Source organism: Miscanthus floridulus, chromosome 9 (assembly GCF_019320115.1).
Source record: "Miscanthus floridulus cultivar M001 chromosome 9, ASM1932011v1, whole genome shotgun sequence".
Taxonomy (NCBI): domain Eukaryota; kingdom Viridiplantae; phylum Streptophyta; class Magnoliopsida; order Poales; family Poaceae; genus Miscanthus; species Miscanthus floridulus.
This window is the reverse complement of record NC_089588.1, coordinates 48,213,486-48,233,922: the sequence shown is the minus strand read 5'-3', so window position 1 is coordinate 48,233,922 and position 20,437 is coordinate 48,213,486. Positions and strand designations below refer to the sequence as shown.

Genomic DNA, 20,437 nt, shown 5'->3' with positions numbered 1-20,437 from the left:
TAGGTGCCCTCCATCTCACATATGCTTGATAGTGATCATCCGATTGTGTGAGAGAGCGATTCTAGTGCGATTGCATCGTGAGGTTGCATTGAGTGGACTAGGTGATTGAGTTGCAAGTTGGTGGTGCTTGTTACTCTTGGAGGTTGCCACCTCTTAGATGGCTTGGTGGTGGTCTCCGTCGAAGCCTGCAAGAAGCTTGTGCGGTGCTCCGGAGAAGAGCTTTATGAGGGGCATTGTGCTCGCCCCACAGGAGCCGCGAAGAGCAACTCTAGTAAAGCGTGTCATTGAGCTACCCTCACTTTCGGGGTAGGTTCTTGCGGTGCCCGACGTGCGGGCTTGGCGGGTGATGCCAATTAGCCACCGAACCACCAATTGAGCGGTCGAGACAACGGGGACTAGCGTGTTGGCAAGCACGTGAACCTCGGGAGAAAAATCACCGTGTCAACTTTATTCTTCGCGTTGGTTTGCACCCTCGTTACACAAGCTTGTAATTACTTTTATATACATTGTGCTTGTGTAGTTGCTCTTGTAATTAGTTTGCTCATATAGCTCACTAGTTACCTTCTTACTTGTGTAGCATAGAAGTAGCTCCCTTGCGTGACTAATTTGGTTTGTGTAACCTTGTTAGTCACATTGCTTAGTTTGTGTAGATAAGTATTTGCGCTCTCTAATTTGGCATTGGTTGCCTTGTTATTGAGCATTGCTAGCGAGCTTAGTTGGCTTTGTGCTTTTGCTTACTAGCATGTGTAGGAGCTCTCCGTTGCTTAAAGTACTAGTGGCATAGGTTTGTGTGACCTTGCTTCTAGAATTGATTAGGTGAGCTCTAGCTAGCCCGGCACCTTTGTTGCTTAATTAGGATCTTTGCAAGCTACTAGAGAACATAGATAGAGGGGTGTAGTCTTGGCTAGACCGATAGTTTTAATTCCGCACTTGTTTTGGTTAGCCGACGCGATTAAATTTAGAAATGACTATTTATCCCCCCTCTAGTCGCCATCTCGACCCTACAAGCGGTCCCTAGATATATAGGAAATCATTGTATGATCATGAGAAAGAAACCCTTAGGAAGGGGATGATATTCAATACAATGTCTGAGATGAAGCTCTTCCTTCAGGACTATGCTGTGTATCACCATAGGCCATACAGTGTCACTCATTCGGACCAGGAGTTGAGGTACCACGTGATATGCAAAAAAAGTTGTATGTGAAGGTTAAATGCATGAAAGAGAGAGAGTGATGGCAAATGGAGGATAAGTAAAGTTGTCAAACCCCACACTTGCCTAACAAATAGGGGGAAGGAAAATCATCAGCAGCTCACTGCATATTACCTTGCCCGTCGTATATCGGGGCTCGTTGATGACAATAACGACATTTCGGTGTCTTCTTTACAACAGTCCATATATGGATTCGTTAAGTATGATGTGAAGTACGGAAAGACTTGGCGTGCTAAGTAAATTGCCCTGGTGATTCGTTGGGGTAGTTGGGAGGAAGCGTACAACAGGGTGCCCCACATCTTATGTGCAATGCATTACTACAACCTTGGCTTGAAATGGTTTGTGGACACTAGAGGGATGTGTTTTTGAGACCCGTTGAGGCATGTCCTTTATCGTGTGTTCTGGTCGTTCGCGCAAACGGAACATGCATTCCAGTTTTGTCGGCCAGTCGTACTTGTTGATGGCACTTTCCTGACAGAAAAATACAGGGGCACCTTGATGATGGTTGCTGCTGTTGATCCTGAGGACTAGATAGTACCCATGGCATTTGCTTTGGCAGAGGGAGAGAATAATGAATTGTGGTCATGGTTCATGCGGCTTCTATGTGTACAAGTGCTTGACCCATCTCGCACTATATGTTTGATCTCGGACCGTCACCCAGGGCTTCTTAATGCAGCAGCTGAGCATATAGATGGGTTTCCGCCTCTAGTGCATAGATGGTGCATGAGACACTTTGCCGCTAATTTCTGGCGGCGTCAAAGGAAGCAGGAGGTATGTGACAAGGTAAAGGCTCTATGTTGTGTACGTATAGAGCACCAGTTCAAGGAGATAAAGAGAAAACTAGACAAGATGATAAATAAAGTGAGAAAGGTCTAGTTAGAGGCGCAGATGGAACAGAAGGCTCAGTGGGCATTAGCATATGACGAGGGGGTTTCAGGTATGGCATCATGACCACTAACTTCTCAGAGTCCTTCAACCGTGTATTCACCGGAGTTCGATCGTTGCCTGTGTCTGAAATTGTTGAGTTCTCCTTTCATAAGTGCAACGAATATTTTGTCAAGAGGTGGGAACTTGCGCAGAGGAATATAGCTAAACAAGGGCGTTTTGGAAAGACCGGAGCAGAACATTTGAAGGAGGCCAATGAATTGGCCAAGCAGCACACCGCCGAGCCGTATGGACCCCGCCGCTATATCTTTAGTGTACGGGGCAAGAGTAGGCCGAAAGAGAAAGAGAGGGAGGAGAAAGAATTCCATTTTTTTCTTTTCATTTTTTTAAATCCATTTCAAAAAGGATTTCCAAATTGGTTTGAGTTTGAGTTAAAACCAGACCGTACATAAAATAAATGCACCAGCATGTATTGTTAGAGCAAGGTTAATAATACAGCCGGCTGCTGGCTGTATGAATCCTTACAGCATACTTATCAGCTCATCCATATAGTAGTTGCATCTTCACTATTAATACATGGCCTACTTGTCTTTCTCATAGAGTTTCTTGGTTCTTGTGTCCAAGGCGGCCGTAAGCTTATAGCCTGCTTCTTCTCTTTCTCCTTCCTTCTCTCCACCTCGACATTTAACCTGCTTGCAGCCTCTTATTATACTTGCTTTTAGAGGGGCCATGGCCCCCTCTTGTCTCCGCGAGTGGGCGAGGCCGGTATGATGGGCTCTGCTGGCGGTCGCGCGGGTTGTAAGCGGCTAAGGTGGTGTTTGGATGTAGGGACTAAAGTTTAAGAGGTGTCACATCGGATGTCACATGAGATGTTATATGAGGTGTTTGGATAGTAATAAAAAAAATAAATTACAGAAGTTCTCGGTATTCCGCGAGATGAATTTATTAAGCCTAAGTACATTTTACTGTAGCACCACATTGTTAAATCATGGACTAATTAGGTCTAAAAAAATCATCTCATAAATTAGTCACAATCTATGCATTTAGCTTCATAAATAATCTATATTTAATACTTATGCTATGGGATAGAGATGGTGAAACCAAACATCCCGTAAGCCGGCCTAGTAGCAGGCGAAGAGGAGCGCCGCCAGCAGGCTGAACTCCTTCAGACAGGAACGATGACGGAGGCGGCTTCTTGTTCATGGCGGGCAGCAGCAGCCACCCGTGTGACCCTAGCTAGCTTGCCATCGACGTATGGTCGACGACCTCTGTCGCAGTCGCACAGCATGGCCCTTTGTTGGACGTCTGATCGCCGGAGGAGGACACGACACTGCCTTTACGCCGGCCTTCTAAGGCCCCAGCTACCGTCGATCGGCGGGGCGGATGGACCGATCGGACACCGGAGGGAGGAGCTTGGCCTACCACCAAGCCTGTGGTGGGCTGTGGCCTGTGCCCCTGTCCGGTCCGGTCCGCCTGTGGCTGTGGGCGACGGCGATCGGCGGCGTTATTGCATTTCCAGAGGATGATTTGGTTCAGTTCACACGCAGCCTGACATGCAGCCAGCGGTGCGGCGTTGCAGGTAGATTCGCGGTACATCATGTCATCATGGCATGGCGTGACGTGAAGTTTCCTGCAACCAGAACGCCAGGCCGCGGTAGCGGTAGGTACTGTGAGCCTGTGATCCAACATCTCCCTCTGCGGCTCTGACGCAGCAGGCACCACTGCACCAGGCAGCACGGCCACGGCCCACGGGCCAGGGCCACCACCGTGCGGTTGCGGCCGAGGCGTGGAACAGGAAACGCATGTTGCGGGTGCTTGCTACTCGACGGAAACGCGGGCATGGTTAGGCAATCCATGAATCCATCCAGTCGCGAGGTCGGCGGCGCTGCCGGGAGCGGACAGCAGGTTTCGTCGGACGTGTGAGCGCGCAGTGTGGCGCCGCTGCAGCATTGCCTGCCTGCGTTCATCTTCATCTGCAGTGAGTGCCGCTCAGACTTCAGGGCAGGCTCTCTGCTGCGCTGCCGCTGCTAGTGAAGAGACACTGCTCCAGCTATTTGGCAGCAGTTGCGCCTCTCGTTGCCTCCAAGATAGCAACACTCCTGAACCTGAACCTGCGCAGTGCGCAATCAAAGCCAGGCATGGATTCCAAACTGCAAAAGTGCCTAGAGATGGAGCCAAACGAAAAAAAACATGGATGATCGGCGAGGCATCGAAAACCACCGCCCAACGTTTTTGAATGTGAGTGATGGGCACAGGAGAATTTCTGAAGAAACGACACTAAGCTTGTCTTTGAGTACTCTTCTTGACTTTTATCTTTTATTACTGATGACACCACACCTCCACACACGCCAATCCAAAGCTGGTGTGGTCACAAACTCACAATACATAGTATAATTCACTGTTTTGGGCCCCCCAACAGAGCAAACCAGTTCATCGACGGGCAAAACTACACGCGGTTGACAGCCTAAGGCTGGTCCCCGATTCACACAGCGGGATGATGGAGTTTGAAAGAATGCATCTCATCACACTCAAAACTCTATTTACAGACGGCATGCAGTTGAAAAACGGGCACAAACGGTTTCAGGAGGGAGTTCATATGGTGGATTGGCCAACACCTGGACCATTCTCAGACGGTTCATGATGCCAGGACGGGCGGGCGTCTCCAACTCGCAAGGCCCTCACTACTCGGCATTTTCCTCGAGGTGGATAAGCTTCCCACTGATTTTCCTGCGAAAAGGGACCATCATGCAGGTATTAGTAAACCTATGTGACTTCATCCAGCAGATCTAACTGCGCCTAGTAACATCTAGTCATCTAGATTACGAACACTCAAAATTGGAACACCGTGGACAGCACTTTGTACAGACAGAGATATAAGCAGGGTTGTAACAGACAGACCACCTTTCATGGCGAGGTTTCTCGTCGGACAAAACCTTCAGCAGCCTTTCTTCAAAGGGCGTGGCGTGCCAGCTGACTTTCTGATCCTGACCACAGGGAAATATCAGACTAGCATAAAAGGTGTCGCTCACAAGTCATACCTAACTGCAAAATTTGCAAGGCAAGAGAACAGATGCAAAGCATATATACCTCCTTATATTTGGTTGTGGTATTTGGGATGCCATTGCCGTCCCATGCCTTGGGCAAGACAGGAGTAGGATTGTCGGTTTCCCAGTTCAAACCAAATGTAGGAAAGATAGGCACATCAGAGACGCTCGCCTCATACCATGTCTCCTTCCCAACGTTGCCATCATCAGGGCTGCTGTTGCTCTCGTCATCTGCGGATGATGGCTTCAGCCAATGAGACAAGCTCGTAACTCTATGCTTCCCATATTCTGAACTTTGCTTCGATGACTCCTCACCTTCATCCAGCAGTTGGTTGACATTCTGACCCTTGGGTTCATCAGGTGACATCACTTCAATCTGCGCTGCATAGTTGTCATAAATTGGGAAGCATACATATTCTGAAGATTCTGTCTCTGTAACGGTAGAACTAGCAAACGTCTGCTGAGCCATCTCGGTGGAATCTGCGCTCAAATTCCTTCTTTTTAGAGGATTGGATGATAGCACAGGAGACTCAGCTTTTAGTTCCATCCACTGCATCTTGTTCTCGATGGGTCGCAGAACAGGGTAGATGAACTGTCTGCTAGCCCTCGTACGCTTTCCAGGCTTCGAAGTCTCCTTATAAGCAGTATAGTAAGTTCCAGGAGTCTGAATGTCACCCCTGAGGACCAGAGGGGTTGGATAAGGTGAATCATTAGAATCACTGCTTTGATCTCTAAAATTGTGATATAAAGGCTTGTCCTCTAATGATGACTGAGTTTCTGATCCCACCCTGAGACTACCTTCATCAATGTCCTGCTCATGTCTCGATATATCATGCTCATCAGAGTTAAGCCTGCATTGAAAATTTGAAATACAAAAGGCACCAAATTATAATCATAGTAAACATACTAGTCCACAAGGAACCACTCATGAAAAGAATGGAAGTGGTTACTTACAATTCGGATGAGTTTTCTTCGAGTAGCACTGCATCTTTCATCAGCTGCACATTGGTTGGTGTGTCACCGCACTGTAAGCCAAAAAAAAAATCAGATGGCGAATTTTAGGACAAGCTTGCAGATAAAAGATTCTTACCTCTTTAGCATCTTCTGAATTGATTGGGATTGAATCTAGAATCTCCGGTGGGGTTTGGGATATTGTGCCACATGATTTGAGATAATTGGCCTGGTTGTCATGGAATTCCATAAAAGCGCATTTTAACGAGATTAGCCATTATCATGTAGTGTATATGAAGTAGTTTTCATGAGGCTTCAAAATACAACAGAATTGCAAAAGCTGAAAGATAATAGTAATAATGCATATTGACCTATATACACATAAATAAAGTTGATCTTTGATAAACATTTAAAGGTATTTTGCCTATAAAATCATAAGCCGCAAGTTCACTACTCACAAGTTACAACCAGTAGACAAAATCATCTCCACTATCATTGAAAACTTGTCTCTATCAAAATCAAAGGGTTCATAATAGATCTACGTCAAATCCAAAGGCCCAGAAACGATGTTTGATGGAGGCTTCTCACACCCCCTCACCTCCGCACTCTCCCCGCCCGCATCCTCGTAGCTCTCGGCAATTAGGATCCAATCACCGATCATTCAACCATCAAAAAAGAAAGTCCGGGAAAAAAGGCATGACAACCTCCGCACCGCAGCATCCTCCTGTTGACGCTAGACTCCAGATGACTCTCGCCACCATCGCCGACCTGTTGATGGTCGCCGCCTCCTGCTGACTCACTTGGCCGCCGCCGCCGACGGACTGCACTGCGACTACTGCTTCGAGCCCTGGACGCCGTGCTAGGGCCGCATGTTATGAACGACGTATAGGAATATGAAGTAAAGAATCAAACCACAGAGAAGACACACGATTTAACGTGGAAAACCCCTCCAATGTGAAGGGGAAAAACCACGGGCACCAGCCAGCAACAATCTCACTATCTCAAGAGTTTTGGGTTACACGCCTATGGCGGCTTACAAGAGAATCAAGTCTCCACGAAACCCTAGCAAGGGTATATATACCGTACCGTACCGCGGGGGGCTCCGCCCCCCGCACCCCCCCGAACACAGGGGCGAGACCCGATGGGCCGGCTTCAGACTCCGCTACGCTCCGGCCCAAGCCTCCGGCGACGGGCCTCCGCTTCGCTCCGTCAGAAGCCTGGCCTATATCCTGGAGTGAATTTGGAACAACTCCAACACCGCGTACGCGCGTACGTGGCACCGGCATCCTGCAAACGGCGGCGACCGGACGGCACAGCTCCGTCAGACCCGCAAACAACGGCGGACGACGACGTCGTACGCGGCGACCAGGACACGGAACCAGTGCCGCGAACACCGCGGCGAGACCTGCCGAGCCTGGCATTCAGATCAGGCGTCGGCAAGAGGCTGCAGTCCGTTCGCGAGGGCACTTCTCCAGTCGACAAGGTCACGGTGCCCACGACGAACGCCGCTCACAGCCCGGCGACCGTCGAAGACACCTACATACGGCGAAGACAGCAGCACCGAGGAGCAGCTCGTCACGCCGTGGACCGTCTCCGTCGCCAGGTGAGCGTGCGTGTGTGCGTACTGGTGCCAGCTAGGTGAACATGCGTGTGTGCGTGCGTGGACTGGTGCATGGCACTGTGCTGCTAAAGTTTACTGGCTTCCTTGCGATACTATCAGAAATCTTGCTGTCGCCTATCACATTTATTGATGGATTGGTCACAAATAATTTGAGAACAATTGATTTCTGGTTTTCTGAGATTTTGTGCTGACATTGACTATCCATTTGTAATAGGTACTATAAATAAAAATCAAAGGTCCTGCGTCATCACAGACTGCTTGTGATACATTAACTAAATGTCTATGTCAAGAGATACACATGATCCACTAAGCGACATCACCAACATCACATGTATGATTTTACATTGTATTAATTTGGTATTAATTTGGTACCATAAATCTTAATGCTCTTTTCTAGACATTCGATCAGAGTTTAAAAAGTTTGACTTACAATAACTCTACAAATTGATTTTTACAAAGACCGATGGAGTAATATATAACTTTGGGTTGGCTAATTGATTTCCTGTGCTGTGACCATATAGATGAGGCCCGGCGGACTAGGGAACAAAGGAACTTGCAGCAACGAATTCAGCGAGCTGAAATGACCGACGAACAAAGGGAGGAGATGAGGAGGAAACAACGTTAGTACCAACGTCACTACCAAGAACGGAAGAAGGCCGAGTCCCAAAACAATAGCGCTTCTTGTGTTTTGATTGCACCCGGTATAATTTTTCTTTGCTTAGTTTATTATTACTCAGGCTCTTAATATACTCAAACCAACGTTATGAGATGGACAAAAAAAATGCAGGTACTAATCGTTCTCAGATAGACCAAAACTCGCCAATTATACTGGACAAGGAAAATATACAACCAACCGCACATGGGAATCATAGCCATGGTGGCATTGGCACCTCAACGGCAATAGGCACTGCTCTATCAGGGCTAGCGGTAAAGATTGGGTACGTGTTTATTATGTGAAAGAGTCTCATTATTTAATTTTTGTAATCTCACAAACGTGACCCTGCAGATATTAGTAACCATACGATGGGCGAAAGGAACGCGCAACAATGAAAGAGAAGAGCAGAGATGACCGATGAGCAAAGAGAAGAGAATAAAAGGAGACAACGTGAGTACCAACGTCAATATCGAGCACGGCAGAAGGCTCAATTGCAAAATAACAGCACACCAGCTGCTATCAACCAAATAGTGCCATCGTCCTCGCTGGCAGGTTAGTAATATCCGAGACCATAAGGATTTCATCCACCACTTGATATATCATGAACCTTTGTTTATATTCATATCTCAAGGTGCGAATTTGAGCGCTGGATTAGCGACAATAATGGAAACCAGCGAGTTAGCAGAGCCTATGGATTGGTTACACAGAAATGATAATTATGTTCCAGCGCGTAGAGCCCCACCTACTTTCGGCGAGGCAGGTCTGGTCATCAGCCACAACATTTTTTGCTATTATATATTTTATTTCCTACTTTGCTTATATTACTTAATATTAAAATAAAAATATTAAATATCTACTATGCAGAAAGACAAATACCTGAGCTACGCAACAACCATGCACATGTCCAATCCAATGAAGAAGAATTCGACCGTGAACTATTTGAACCAGCGCATGATGGTTGGGACAGTGATGAAGATGCCATGGACGGTGGCCATGGATTGCACAATGAAAACTTATACGATGATGATGGGGTCATTCACCGACATGCGCAAGGTACTATGACAACATCTATCCCTACTGGTTATAAATGCAGCTTCATTTTACCAAATATTTATATATTAAGTGAAAGTAATTACTACAATGTCCACACAGGTCATGATTATGAGTCATATCGCGTGCCTCCAGAGGGTCCAGCTGCAAATAGTGTGACACATGACGATCCATATGACTACATCTACCAGAACCTGCCAGAACGACATAAATTGAGAAAGGTCCCTGACTGCAGTTACTATGGTGCGATGAGGTTTCAGGGTGAGACACCCGGGTTTTGTTGTAGAAAAGGAAAAGTACAGATACATATACCAGATGTTCCTGCAGAGCTCAAAAGGTTGTTCACAAGTCAAGTGCACGATGATGCAAAATATTTCAGGAAACATATACGTTATATCAACTCACATTTCGCCTTTGCAAGTCTAGGGGTTACCACTGACGACAGATATAAAAGTCCAGCACGGACCGGTGTTTATACATTTCGAGTGCATGGTATGTTGTACCACCGTCTTGACCACCTGGTGCCAGGTGGCCGCGGTGCTCGGCATTTGCAGCTCTACTTTTATGATACAGAAGATGAGGCCTTATCACATAGAGTCAAAAGGTCCCCTGATCTTGATATCAACATCATTCAGACTATCCTAGCAATCTTGCAAGATAACCCATATGTTCATACTTTTAGGAGAAATGGGGATTTTCCAAACTTGGATGAGTACAAGATTGAACTCAATACAAATGTCACGCCTGACCAAAGAAGGTACAATGCCCCAACGGCATCCCAAGTTGCTGCTATTTGGATGGATGGGAACGATCCACAGAGATGTTTTGATAGAAGTGTGGTTGTATATGGAAAGACCGATCGTCGTCCGTAGTATATCCGAGCATGGCATGGTTGTTATGACGCCTTAGCTTATCCTGTATATAACCCACGAGGGGAAACAGGATGGAACAAATTTATGCCGTACAGTGAGGATCCATTCACTCCACCATCTGCAACCGCGGCTTCTACTAATAGTGCTAATGGTAGAGCTGAAGGGACTACTGGTGGTAATCATGGTATTATTTGCTATAATATTTTTTTTGCTATTATACTGGTACTACTGATTCGATACTATAATACTAATTATAACATTATCTAATGTTTTGTGTATCTTGCAGCTGATAATAACAACGAAAATCATGTGGAAGAAGGCGACAATGATGTGCAAGAAGGTGACGTGCTAGCTGGAGTTGCAGATGCAGCACAATCCGCAAAATATGTAACTGCACGAGAATACTAATGCTTCAAGTTGCAAGTTAGACGGGGACTTTTTAACATTTTATTATTCGGAGGACGTCTTTTCCAGCAGTGGGCTGTGGATATGTATATAAAGATTGAGTCTATGAGGCTAGATTGGTACTCTAATCCTGAGCACCAAAAACTAATACGGGCGGAGCTATACCAGGTAACCACTCATATTATATTATTTATTTATATAATTGTTTTTCATGAACTTTGCAACCTTGTTACTGCCTTTCGCTAAAAGTAAGTGCTTAAATGTATTTTAGGGACTTGCTGATGTTATCTCTCCCGGAGAGACACAAGGTTCTAAGGTTGGCAAGAGAATTGTGCTGCCAAGATCATTCCCAGGATGCGATCGAGACATGCAGCAAAGATTCCTTAATGCTATGGCTATTGTTCAGCGTTTTGGAAAGCATGATTACTTCATCACCATGACATGCAATCCCTACTGGGAGGAGATAACAAGCAATCTCGAACCGGGGCAGGACCCACAAGATAGGCCAGAACTGGTTGCAAGAGTGTACAGGGCAAAGTTGCGTGATCTGAAGGATCTTCTAATCAAGAGGAAGTATTTTGGTGAAGTTGCAGCATACGCTCATGTTATCGAGTTCCAGAAAAGGGGTTTGCCACATGAGCATTTATTGCTGATCATGAAATCAGGGAGTAAGTTGACAACCCCAGATGCATATGATCAAGTTATTTCGGCAGAGATACCAGACAAGGACAAATACCCAGAGTTGCATGATCTGGTTATCAGCCATATGCTTCATGGCCCATGTGGCATCCTAAACAAACACTGTGCATGCATGGTAAATGGAGAGTGTCGCTTTCAATACCCTAGACAGTTCTGTGAGGCGACCCAACAAGGAAAGGACTCCTATCCAACCTATCGGAGAAGGGATGACGGACGACGAGTCAGGATCAGGAGAGCAGAGTTAGATAGCAGGTGGGTGGTGCCATACAACCCTGGTCTACTCTTTAGATACAACTGTCACATAAATGTTGAGGCATGCGCAAGCATTAAAGCAGTGAAGTATCTATTTAAGTATGTATATAAAGGCCACGACCAAGCATCATTCTCAGTAAATGCAGACCAAAATGATAGGGATGATGGTGTCATCAATGAGATTCAACAGTATAGGAATGCTAGGTACATTTCTCCACCGGAAGCTGTGTACAGGATCTTCGGATTCCCAATGTTTGGAATTTATCTGTCAGTATTGCAGCTCCAGCTACATTTGCCTAATATGCAGTCTATGACATACAATGATGACGAAAACCTAGAGGATGTTGTGAGTCGCCCGGCTTCTAATAGGACAACACTGACGGAGTATTTTAGTAAAAACCGTGAAGAAAGGGCAGCAAGGAAAATATTATATAGACAATTTCCGGAACACTACCGATGGATCGCAGGGAAAAAAGTGTGGCAAGGAAGAAAACAAGCGTTAGCACAGATAGGGCGGATTGTCTATGCTAACCCTGCTAAAGGGGAGAGATACTTCCTAAGAGTACTACTAAATCATGTGAGAGGTGCAACATCATTTGAGGATCTAAGAACAGTGGCTGGTGTAACATACTCTACTTTTAGGGAGGCATGTGAGAAAAGAGGGCTTATTGAGACAGATAGATCAATTGACGACTGCTTGACTGAGGCCACCACTTTCCAGATGCCGTGTGCCTTGCGGAGGTTGTTTGCTACAATGCTTGTGTTCGGCGAGGCCACTAACATACGTGAACTATGGGACAAGCATAAGGATGTGTTAGGTGAAGACTTTAGCCGGGACAATAGCAACACGTCGACAGTGGAGCAAATGGTGCTCGGGGACATATGGGATATGCTTCACTCGATGGGCAAAGATATCAGAGAATATGGTCTGCCACCTATTTGCGATATGGGTCCAACCTCCATTGACATGATGAAAGAGGTTAGAGAGGAGCAGAATGTCCCTGTTGACCAAGAACACCTAGATATTTTTGATTCTCTTAACAAGGAGCAGAGAGAAGGGTTTGATGAAATCATTCAACATGTCTTTGCCAAAAAGAGCCAAATTTTTTTTTGTTGATGGTCCGGGAGGCACAGGAAAGACATTCCTATACAAGGCACTCCTGGCTAAAGTTCGTTCCAAAGGATTAATAGCCATCGCAATAGCCACCTCTGGTATACCAGCATCAATATTGCCCGGAGGACGCACTGCACACTCCAGGTTTAAAATTCCAATTAAAATTGGGAACACCATGTGCAGCTTTACAAAGCAAAGTGGCACTGCAGAGTTGCTTCGTAGGGCATCTTTGATTATTTGGGATGAAGTTGCCATGACCAAACGTCAGTGCGTTGAGACACTAGATAGGTCCCTACAGGATATCATGGAATGTGCTTTGCCATTTGGAGGAAAGGTCATGGTATTTGGTGGAGACTTCAGACAGGTCCTTCCTGTGGTGCCCAGTGGGACAAGAGCATAGATAACTGATGCTACCTTGCAAAGATCCTATTTGTGGGATAAAATAAGAAAGATACGATTGTCACAAAACATGAGAGCACAGTCAGACCCTTGGTTTTCTGAGTACCTGCTACGTATTGGAAACAGAACCGAGGAAACGATTGGAGATGATTATGTTCGACTTCCTGATGACATTGTGATTGGATATACTGACACGGATGTGGCAGTCAATACACTCATTTCCTCGGTGTTCCCATCACTTGGAGAGCATGCGACATCAGCCGCCTATATGAGCGGACGGGCCATTCTATAGACAAAAAATGAGCATGTTGATAGGCTGAACGCAATGATGATTGAAAGGTTTCTAGGTGAGGAAAAAGTTTACCACAGCTTTGACACTGTTGTTGATGATCCTTCGAATCACTTCCCTATTGATTTTTTGAACTCAATAACTCCAAATGGCCTCCCCCCGCTTGAGCTGAAGCTAAACATCAACTGTCCTGTGATTCTTCTCCACAATCTTGATCCTAACAATGGGTTGTGCAATGGAACCAGGCTTATGGTCAGAGCATTGCAAGACAATGCAATTGATGCTGAGATCATTGGTGGTCAGCATGTGCGGAAAAGAGTTTTCATACCAAGGCTACCATTGTCTCCCTCGGATGATATTTCTCTTCCGTTCAAGTTCAAGAGAAAACAATTCCCAGTGAGGTTAAGTTTTGCCATGACAATAAATAAATCGCAGGGACAGACCATCCCAAACGTTGGGATCTACCTTCCAGAGCCCGTGTTCTCGCATGGACAACTTTATGTTGGTTTATCAAGGGGGTGTCAAGATCAACAACAAGAATTCTAGCAAAACCAAAAGAGGAATTAGATCCTACAGGGAAGAGCACCAAGAATATAGTTTACAAAGATGTCCTAAATTGGTGAATGACGGTGTGTATACTCAGACCATTTTATAAGTCCTCGTAAGAATAAATATCGCTGGTGTCTGCTTGATACTTTTATTTTTTAGCATCAGAGTCCTACTTGTCTCTTATACGATATTGATTTCCAAACTTTCAGGTTCATTTGACTCTGAAGAAACGGAAGAGGAAGAGGCCAGTTCCTGTACCAGGTCTGACAACAGGCAGGAAACTTGCAATCTTAACTTTCTCATAGATGGCTATAGTATGCGCTGCTAAGCTTATTTGGGTGGGGTCGATTAATGCAGTATATAGCTCAGAGGTTCATATGATAATTTATTATCAGCATAACTTGTTTCAGATGGTAGACTGCAAGTTTTTTTGCCCTCGAATAAGACAGATTCAACCATCCAATAATCGACCTCTTCCTCTTCCATCAAATGAATTATTTGAATATATATAAACAATATTGTGCCCTGTTTGGTTCCAGTTTCAGTTAACACAATATGTTCAGTTTCAGTTAACACGACATTGTGCCATGTTTGGTTCCAGATTCAGTTATTAGTTTTGTGAGTACCAACTTGCTGCAGAATTTTATAGCGAAAGCCGCAAGTTCTTCTGTATGGTGCATGGTGACAGTATATATATTTCATCTATCTCTTATATGATGTTTGGGTTCAAAATTTTCAGCTTCTTCTGGCTGCTCTGGGACCGTCTGTGAGGAAACGCAAGGAATGTCTGGTTCCTGTAGCATGTCTGACAACAGACGGAAAGGCAGGAGTGGAGGCTGATGACCCACGAGGAGGGAATTTTTGCAGTCAGGCATATCTATACATGGTGCCAGGGACATTCATACTTCTTACAGTTTTAATCCTAGCCTTTTTACAATTATATTCAGAGATGCATAGTGTACGGTTTCATTTATATTCAGAGATTCAGAAATCCTAGCCTTCTTAGTAGAGATTCAGAGTTTCAGTTATATTCAGAGATGCATAGTGCACAGTTTCAATATGTGGCAGTGCACAGTTTTAGTTTTAATAATCGTCATACGCGCGAGAGACTAAGAGACGGTAGCCATTAGTCCAGCCATTTGTTATTAAGCACTGATAATATACCGGTTGATAATTGAGTTAAGCACTTTCACGGCTCGGCAAACACCTAGGTAACATTTTCTGTACCAACAAATTAGTGTTTGAACTCTGAACTACTTGGCTAGAGAGAGAGAAAAAAGAGTCCTCAGAGAGTGCAGCAATTCATCCTCGAGAGTACAGCAATTCATGTATTTTTTTCTCTTATGTGTTGGTATAATGTCAATTCTTACCTGCAAACTGAAACCTTCAGAACCAATCTCTACTGTTCCATTATTTTCCCTCATCTCTCTTTCCTTTGCCTTTCAACTCCAAGATATATCTCTCTGCAAAAAATATCTTGGACATATTTGCCTTTCAATGCATCCCTCATAAATGCTTCTTGTTTGTTTTATTTAAATAAATATAAATACACAAGGGAACGTTGTCACATTTTCTACGGATGGCCTGTGCGCTCGAAACAGGTGGTGTCATGATGACATCACCATGACATATTTTCCGGAATCAATCAAAATAAATGGTGACATATATACTGTTATATGTTTCCTGTATATAAAAAAATAAGAAAACAAATAACATATATGAGGGCGTGTGCATGCACAGGCTATCTGGAGTTTCTATTTTTATAGACAACAAAAAAAACTAGCAATGGGACCTTGCAAATCAATCATGCCTAAAAACTAGCCCATGTTCCAACGCATGCATTGAAATGCAAATCAGTCATCTTGACGTGATGCTTGATTTGCGCCAAAAACTGCATGCAAGATATATCTATCAATTCCTTTTCTTATTCTTTCTTTCTATAAATATCTATTTCTTGCCATTTCTTTTTTGCTTTCTTGTTTTGAACACCGTTAGCGCGCCCAAATCACGTCCTCGCCCGCCTGTGATAAAAGGAGTTCGTCGAAGACGGCCACCGGGAAGAGACACATCGACGCCTACGGAGGTCATCTGCATCAACGTGACGAACACGCGCCTCAGCAGCCCTACTCCCCGTGGACGAGGTCTTCGTCGCACACTACGACGAGCATCCGCCACGCCTGGTATGCTCGCTCTTGCCTTGCCTCCATGCTTTGCAAAACGGAGATCCAGAACCCTGATTTAAGCTATTTTGGCATTATAGAAAAGGGTACCTTACACCAATGGCGAGTGGCGACCAGCCGCCAACAACATCAATGGAGCTGGAGCGATGTGAACTGGATCCCAATGACGGTTCGTACTTGTACTCTGGTTGCTCCCTATCAATCTTTAGTTGAATGAAGTGTCAACAACGTGCAACTCGCCACAATTGGGCAGTGGGAATAGAGACCTCGACATCTCTTACTCTATTGTTGGCAATGATGCTGTAACATTTTTTTATTATTGGTTGTTACTTTTATCAATCAATTATAAGACACGTTTGATTATTCATAAAAATTTGATCTCCAATATTATTCTGTTATTTATGCTCTGCTCTCATGTGAACGCAGAAAAAATGAAAAAGGATGTAGAGAGTGAGGCATCAATGGAACCTATTGGGAATTCTCAGATAGATGCCGAGGACGGAGACAAAGAAAACGTCAGTGTATGTATATATCTATATGGGTCAGTACATACGTAGGTACTAATATTAAAAACAGCAATTAGCATTTATTATAATATCCCATAGCAGATTAATACAGATATAGAAAAATTGCCGATCAAAAACAATGGCGAAATAATACTAAATCTAGAGCCACACGATGACAGGAAGCGGAAGCGTGCTGACAAGGATGAGGTAGGCAAGGAACTCTCAAGCTACTCACATATCCTTACTCATGTTGATCTATATGGGTTGCATCACCCACTAATAATATAATAATGTATATGCAGATAAGTAATAGGGATGTAGAAGAAGTGCGGATCAAAGAAGAAGAGCAAATCAAAGACGATGTCCTAGAAATAGTTAATATAAAAAAGACGAAGCCAGAAAGCATGCTGACGAGGATGTGATTGCGATTCCTCAATATAATAAACCTAAGAAGGCGAATAATGCAAAGGTCCTGCCTCAAGGTGAGTCATTTTCTTCAATATTATCTTATTTTTTATATATTTTTTAAATTAATTAATTAATAAAATTATTTTCAACGCAGACTATGAGTGTACAGAAGAAGATGTCAAGGTAATTCACTAAATTGAAAGGAAAAAAGGAAAAAAGTTTACTTGTCCGAATTGACGATGCTTGGGTAATTAGAGATGACATGGATTGCCTATTAAATGGTGATGTGCAAGTGAATGGCGCTGTAAGCATTTTAACACTGCTTTTGCATTAGCTGATGTCCATGCAAAATATATGCCAATTTTTAATTGACAAATTACAAACCTGCAGGTCATAAGTGCTTACATCCAATTGATGCGGCATGAAGAACACCTGCTCCATAGAGAAGGTGGAGATGTTTACTTAGAAAATACCTTTATTACTCAATTGCTACATCGTGATGGAGAGCCCCCTGCAACGACATGAAACTATAGCAGAAATGACGTGGTTGAAACATGGGTCCAAAATTATTTGAAGGCTGATATGGTACGCTTGACCACAAACTCTAATAGATGCTACTTTTTGTTGATTAAAAGAAATATAAATAAATTGGATAAAACTCCATTATTGCAGGTGTTCCTTCCTATAAACATTGTGAAGTTTCACTGGTACGTAGCGATTGTTAATGCTTCAATAGGCGAGATACATGTTTTGGACTCTTTCGGAGACCAAATGTCAAACTTTCAAGATCTCGAATATACGGTGTGGCTTATGATTGATATACATACATACATATTGTTTTTAAATTTTTTAATATTCCCTTTCTAAAACTTGGTGTTTCAGTCATAAAGTTAATAGGAATGGAAAGAATGATAAAGCATGCAGCAGAGCATATCCAACTGGACCGACAAAAATGGAAACACGGTATCGAAGTGTCATCTTGGCCAACTAAACATATGATCACTAAAAGAGCGCAAACAGATGGGTAAAAGATCAACTATACCTTTTGTGTACATGGCATTGTCACACCAGCAACAGTACCTGTATCACTTATATTTTTCTTGTAATATTTGCACAGTGTAAGTTACGGTTTATGGATGCTTAATTATATGGAGTACTGGACTGGAACAACTTTATCTGACGCTGTGACCCAGGTAATTTCATAAGAATATTTCTAAATATTTTTTATTTTGGTTTGGTTAATAATCACGACTTGCTCATATTTTTAGGACGATATAAGTAACTTTAGGTTCAAGCTATCTGCGATCTTGTATAACTCCACGCTAAACACAGCGAGAGGGTTACAGGATGATGAGCAAGATATGGAAGACAACAATAATCTTGATGATGATGTTGTAATGCTCGATAATTCAGATGAAATAGATATGATACTGTCGGGTACAACAACATGGACAAACAAACAAGACCTATTGTCTGCGTTTCGTGCATGCATCCTGTTGAATAATGACCCTGAATCTTTAGAGTAAGTCACTCTAAAGTAAATTATTTTTGTTCTAATTTAAAGATTTTTCATCACCCCTGCTACAACTGCTACGATAATTCATTTGTTTGTTGTCCTGGTTTTTTAGCAAAGAATGGGTCCGAAGCACACGACCGTATCCGATTTCTTTAACTCGTAGAAAAATTGGCGATATTTTAAACGAGAATATGGAGATGGATCATAATTGCTTCAACCTTGCTGTTTGGATGGCTGCATCCAATAACGCCTCTATGTTGGAGAAAGACAAATACCACTATATGGACCTCCAGTTTGCTGTAAGTTGATATAATTTTTCACTAATGTATATAAATCATTTGTTAGTTGTATCATTAATTAAATAGTGATAATTGTTGCAAAAAAACAACAGTCGAGAACTCAGTTTGGACGAGATCCAAGGTGTTGCGACTGGATAGACTATGAAGAACTAGCAAAATTGCTTCAATGCGTGCCTGATAGGGACTACAAAATACAAAATTGCAGCACTGTAAGATATATGTTCATTAAACTCCTTTGAAAACTTATATTTTGTATTGCACTTATGGTTTTTTTGTTTGTTTACAGATTCTATTGCCATATTTTCAAGATAGGAACTATATTTTATTCATATTTGACATGGGTAACAAAATTGTGCACATTCTAGATCCGCATTCTCCAAAACTATGGTACTCGGGTCTAGATCCAATCATGCCATATAATGGTATATTAGAGATAGTTTTGAATTATTTCAGTTTCTCCATGACATTGGTCAATCCTGCATGGAAAGAGAATGTTTACCTCTGGCGTCGTCAATTAAAACTATATCTTCCAAAAGCTATGGACTGGTAACAACTTATATTGTGTTTATCTTATCTTACCATCAAATAAATAGTGATTTGATTTAACTACAACAAATAAACACTTGGGCTCTTCTTCTCCAGGAAATTGGCAGGCTTCCTTGTCTACAACTACCTAAAGTTGTGGAATGGCGAAAGATTATCGTCGTTTGTTAACATAGTAAGCGTAAAATATTTCTATGTATATTTTATATGTTATCTACCAAATCAGTAAGTTAACTTATTATACATTATCTATATCATTCGCAGAGGTCAGATTCACTGAGGACGGAATTTTTAGTTGACATTTTGAAGAGCAGCGCAAATGAATGTACATATGACATCCCTGGGGAACTGCAAGATCTACTTAAACTCATAAATTAGTAGGATAGATATGTCAGACATGACTTTATTATGCCTTGTTATGCATGCGTGTTTTCCATATAAATACATCGTTATGTACCATTGCGTGACTTAAACTATCAAAAAATTTCGTTGTTTGGTTATTTTCATGTGATTCCCAGAATAAAGCCGTAGCGTTAGCACGGACACTATACTAGTCTTAAGATAACAATACGATTAGATCTCGGGTACCTACCTCACATATATATTGGAACAGGTATTCTCAAAAGGAAATATGTATTGATATGCAATAAACACGTCAAATCTTATTATATTTTCACAATGCCTCGGCATTCTTTTCTTTAGAAGTTGAAATTTAATTGACTGTGAACATAGGTGGAGGCACACATGGAAAAATTAGCATATTTAAATATCCGGTCGTTTGGATGGTGAGGCCGTGAGGCAATCACCTCCAGTGGAGCATGCCCTACTATATGCCTGTCTTAAGACGATGGGATTATACTAAAAATAGTGTTTTGATCAGGGTTTCTATATGCATGTCAAAAAAGTAAAAGAAAGATTACAGAACTGCATTTCTACTAATTTACACAGGTCACTGTGGCAATTTAACTATAGCATAATCTAATTCCAGTT

General features: G+C 43.1%; 2 protein-coding genes and 3 long non-coding RNA genes across 6 annotated transcripts; 4 read left to right on the top strand and 1 right to left on the bottom strand.

Annotated features, from left to right (window-relative positions):
• Positions 1–4,477: 4,477 nt before the first annotated feature.
• LOC136481878 (protein JASON-like) lies at positions 4,478–6,560 on the bottom strand. Of its 2 annotated transcripts, none has more exons than XM_066479156.1 (5): positions 6,230–6,560; positions 6,094–6,164; positions 5,183–5,990; positions 4,997–5,079; positions 4,478–4,822 (listed from the first exon to the last, which is right to left on the bottom strand). In XM_066479156.1, the coding sequence occupies exons 1-5, from the start codon at positions 6,338–6,340 to the stop codon at positions 4,777–4,779; spliced, it is 1,119 nt and encodes a 372-aa protein (XP_066335253.1). In that variant the 5' UTR covers positions 6,341–6,560; the 3' UTR covers positions 4,478–4,776. The 2 variants fall into 2 exon arrangements, with proteins under 2 accessions (XP_066335253.1, XP_066335254.1); XM_066479157.1 differs by having other exon boundaries at positions 4,997–5,073.
• Positions 6,561–8,776: 2,216 nt separating this feature from the next.
• On the top strand, positions 8,777–13,158 carry LOC136479835 (uncharacterized). Its single transcript, XM_066477570.1, has 8 exons — positions 8,777–8,918; positions 9,231–9,419; positions 9,519–10,250; positions 10,359–10,472; positions 10,575–10,675; positions 10,763–10,861; positions 10,965–12,703; positions 12,942–13,158. The coding sequence occupies exons 1-8, from the start codon at positions 8,777–8,779 to the stop codon at positions 13,156–13,158; spliced, it is 3,333 nt and encodes a 1,110-aa protein (XP_066333667.1).
• Positions 13,159–13,960: 802 nt separating this feature from the next.
• On the top strand, positions 13,961–15,053 carry LOC136481877 (uncharacterized). Its single transcript, XR_010764888.1, has 3 exons — positions 13,961–14,075; positions 14,205–14,268; positions 14,735–15,053. It is a non-coding gene; the product is annotated as an uncharacterized lncRNA (long non-coding RNA).
• A 3,446-nt stretch (positions 15,054–18,499) lies between these two features.
• Positions 18,500–19,081, top strand: LOC136481876 (uncharacterized). Its single transcript, XR_010764887.1, has 3 exons — positions 18,500–18,611; positions 18,718–18,904; positions 18,997–19,081. It is a non-coding gene; the product is annotated as an uncharacterized lncRNA (long non-coding RNA).
• Positions 19,077–19,861, top strand: LOC136481875 (uncharacterized). Its single transcript, XR_010764886.1, has 3 exons — positions 19,077–19,113; positions 19,191–19,622; positions 19,712–19,861. It is a non-coding gene; the product is annotated as an uncharacterized lncRNA (long non-coding RNA).
• The last annotated feature ends 576 nt before the right edge of the window (positions 19,862–20,437 follow it).

What these genes read in the sequence shown, in the direction of transcription:
- LOC136479835 (XM_066477570.1), top strand. Translation starts at nt 8,777, where the DNA reads ATGACCGATGAGCAAAGAGAAGAGAATAAAAGGAGACAACGTGAGTAC. An exon ending in CATTCACCGACATGCGCAAG is followed by an intron (nt 9,420 to 9,518) that starts GTACTATGACAA and finishes ATGTCCACACAG; the next exon opens with GTCATGATTATGAGTCATAT. An exon ending in TACGGGCGGAGCTATACCAG is followed by an intron (nt 10,862 to 10,964) that starts GTAACCACTCAT and finishes AATGTATTTTAG; the next exon opens with GGACTTGCTGATGTTATCTC.
- LOC136481878 (XM_066479156.1), bottom strand. Translation starts at nt 6,340, where the DNA reads ATGGAATTCCATGACAACCAGGCCAATTATCTCAAATCATGTGGCACA. An exon ending in GAAGAAAACTCATCCGAATT is followed by an intron (nt 5,991 to 6,093) that starts GTAAGTAACCAC and finishes TTTTCAATGCAG; the next exon opens with GCTTAACTCTGATGAGCATG. An exon ending in CCACAACCAAATATAAGGAG is followed by an intron (nt 5,080 to 5,182) that starts GTATATATGCTT and finishes CCCTGTGGTCAG; the next exon opens with GATCAGAAAGTCAGCTGGCA.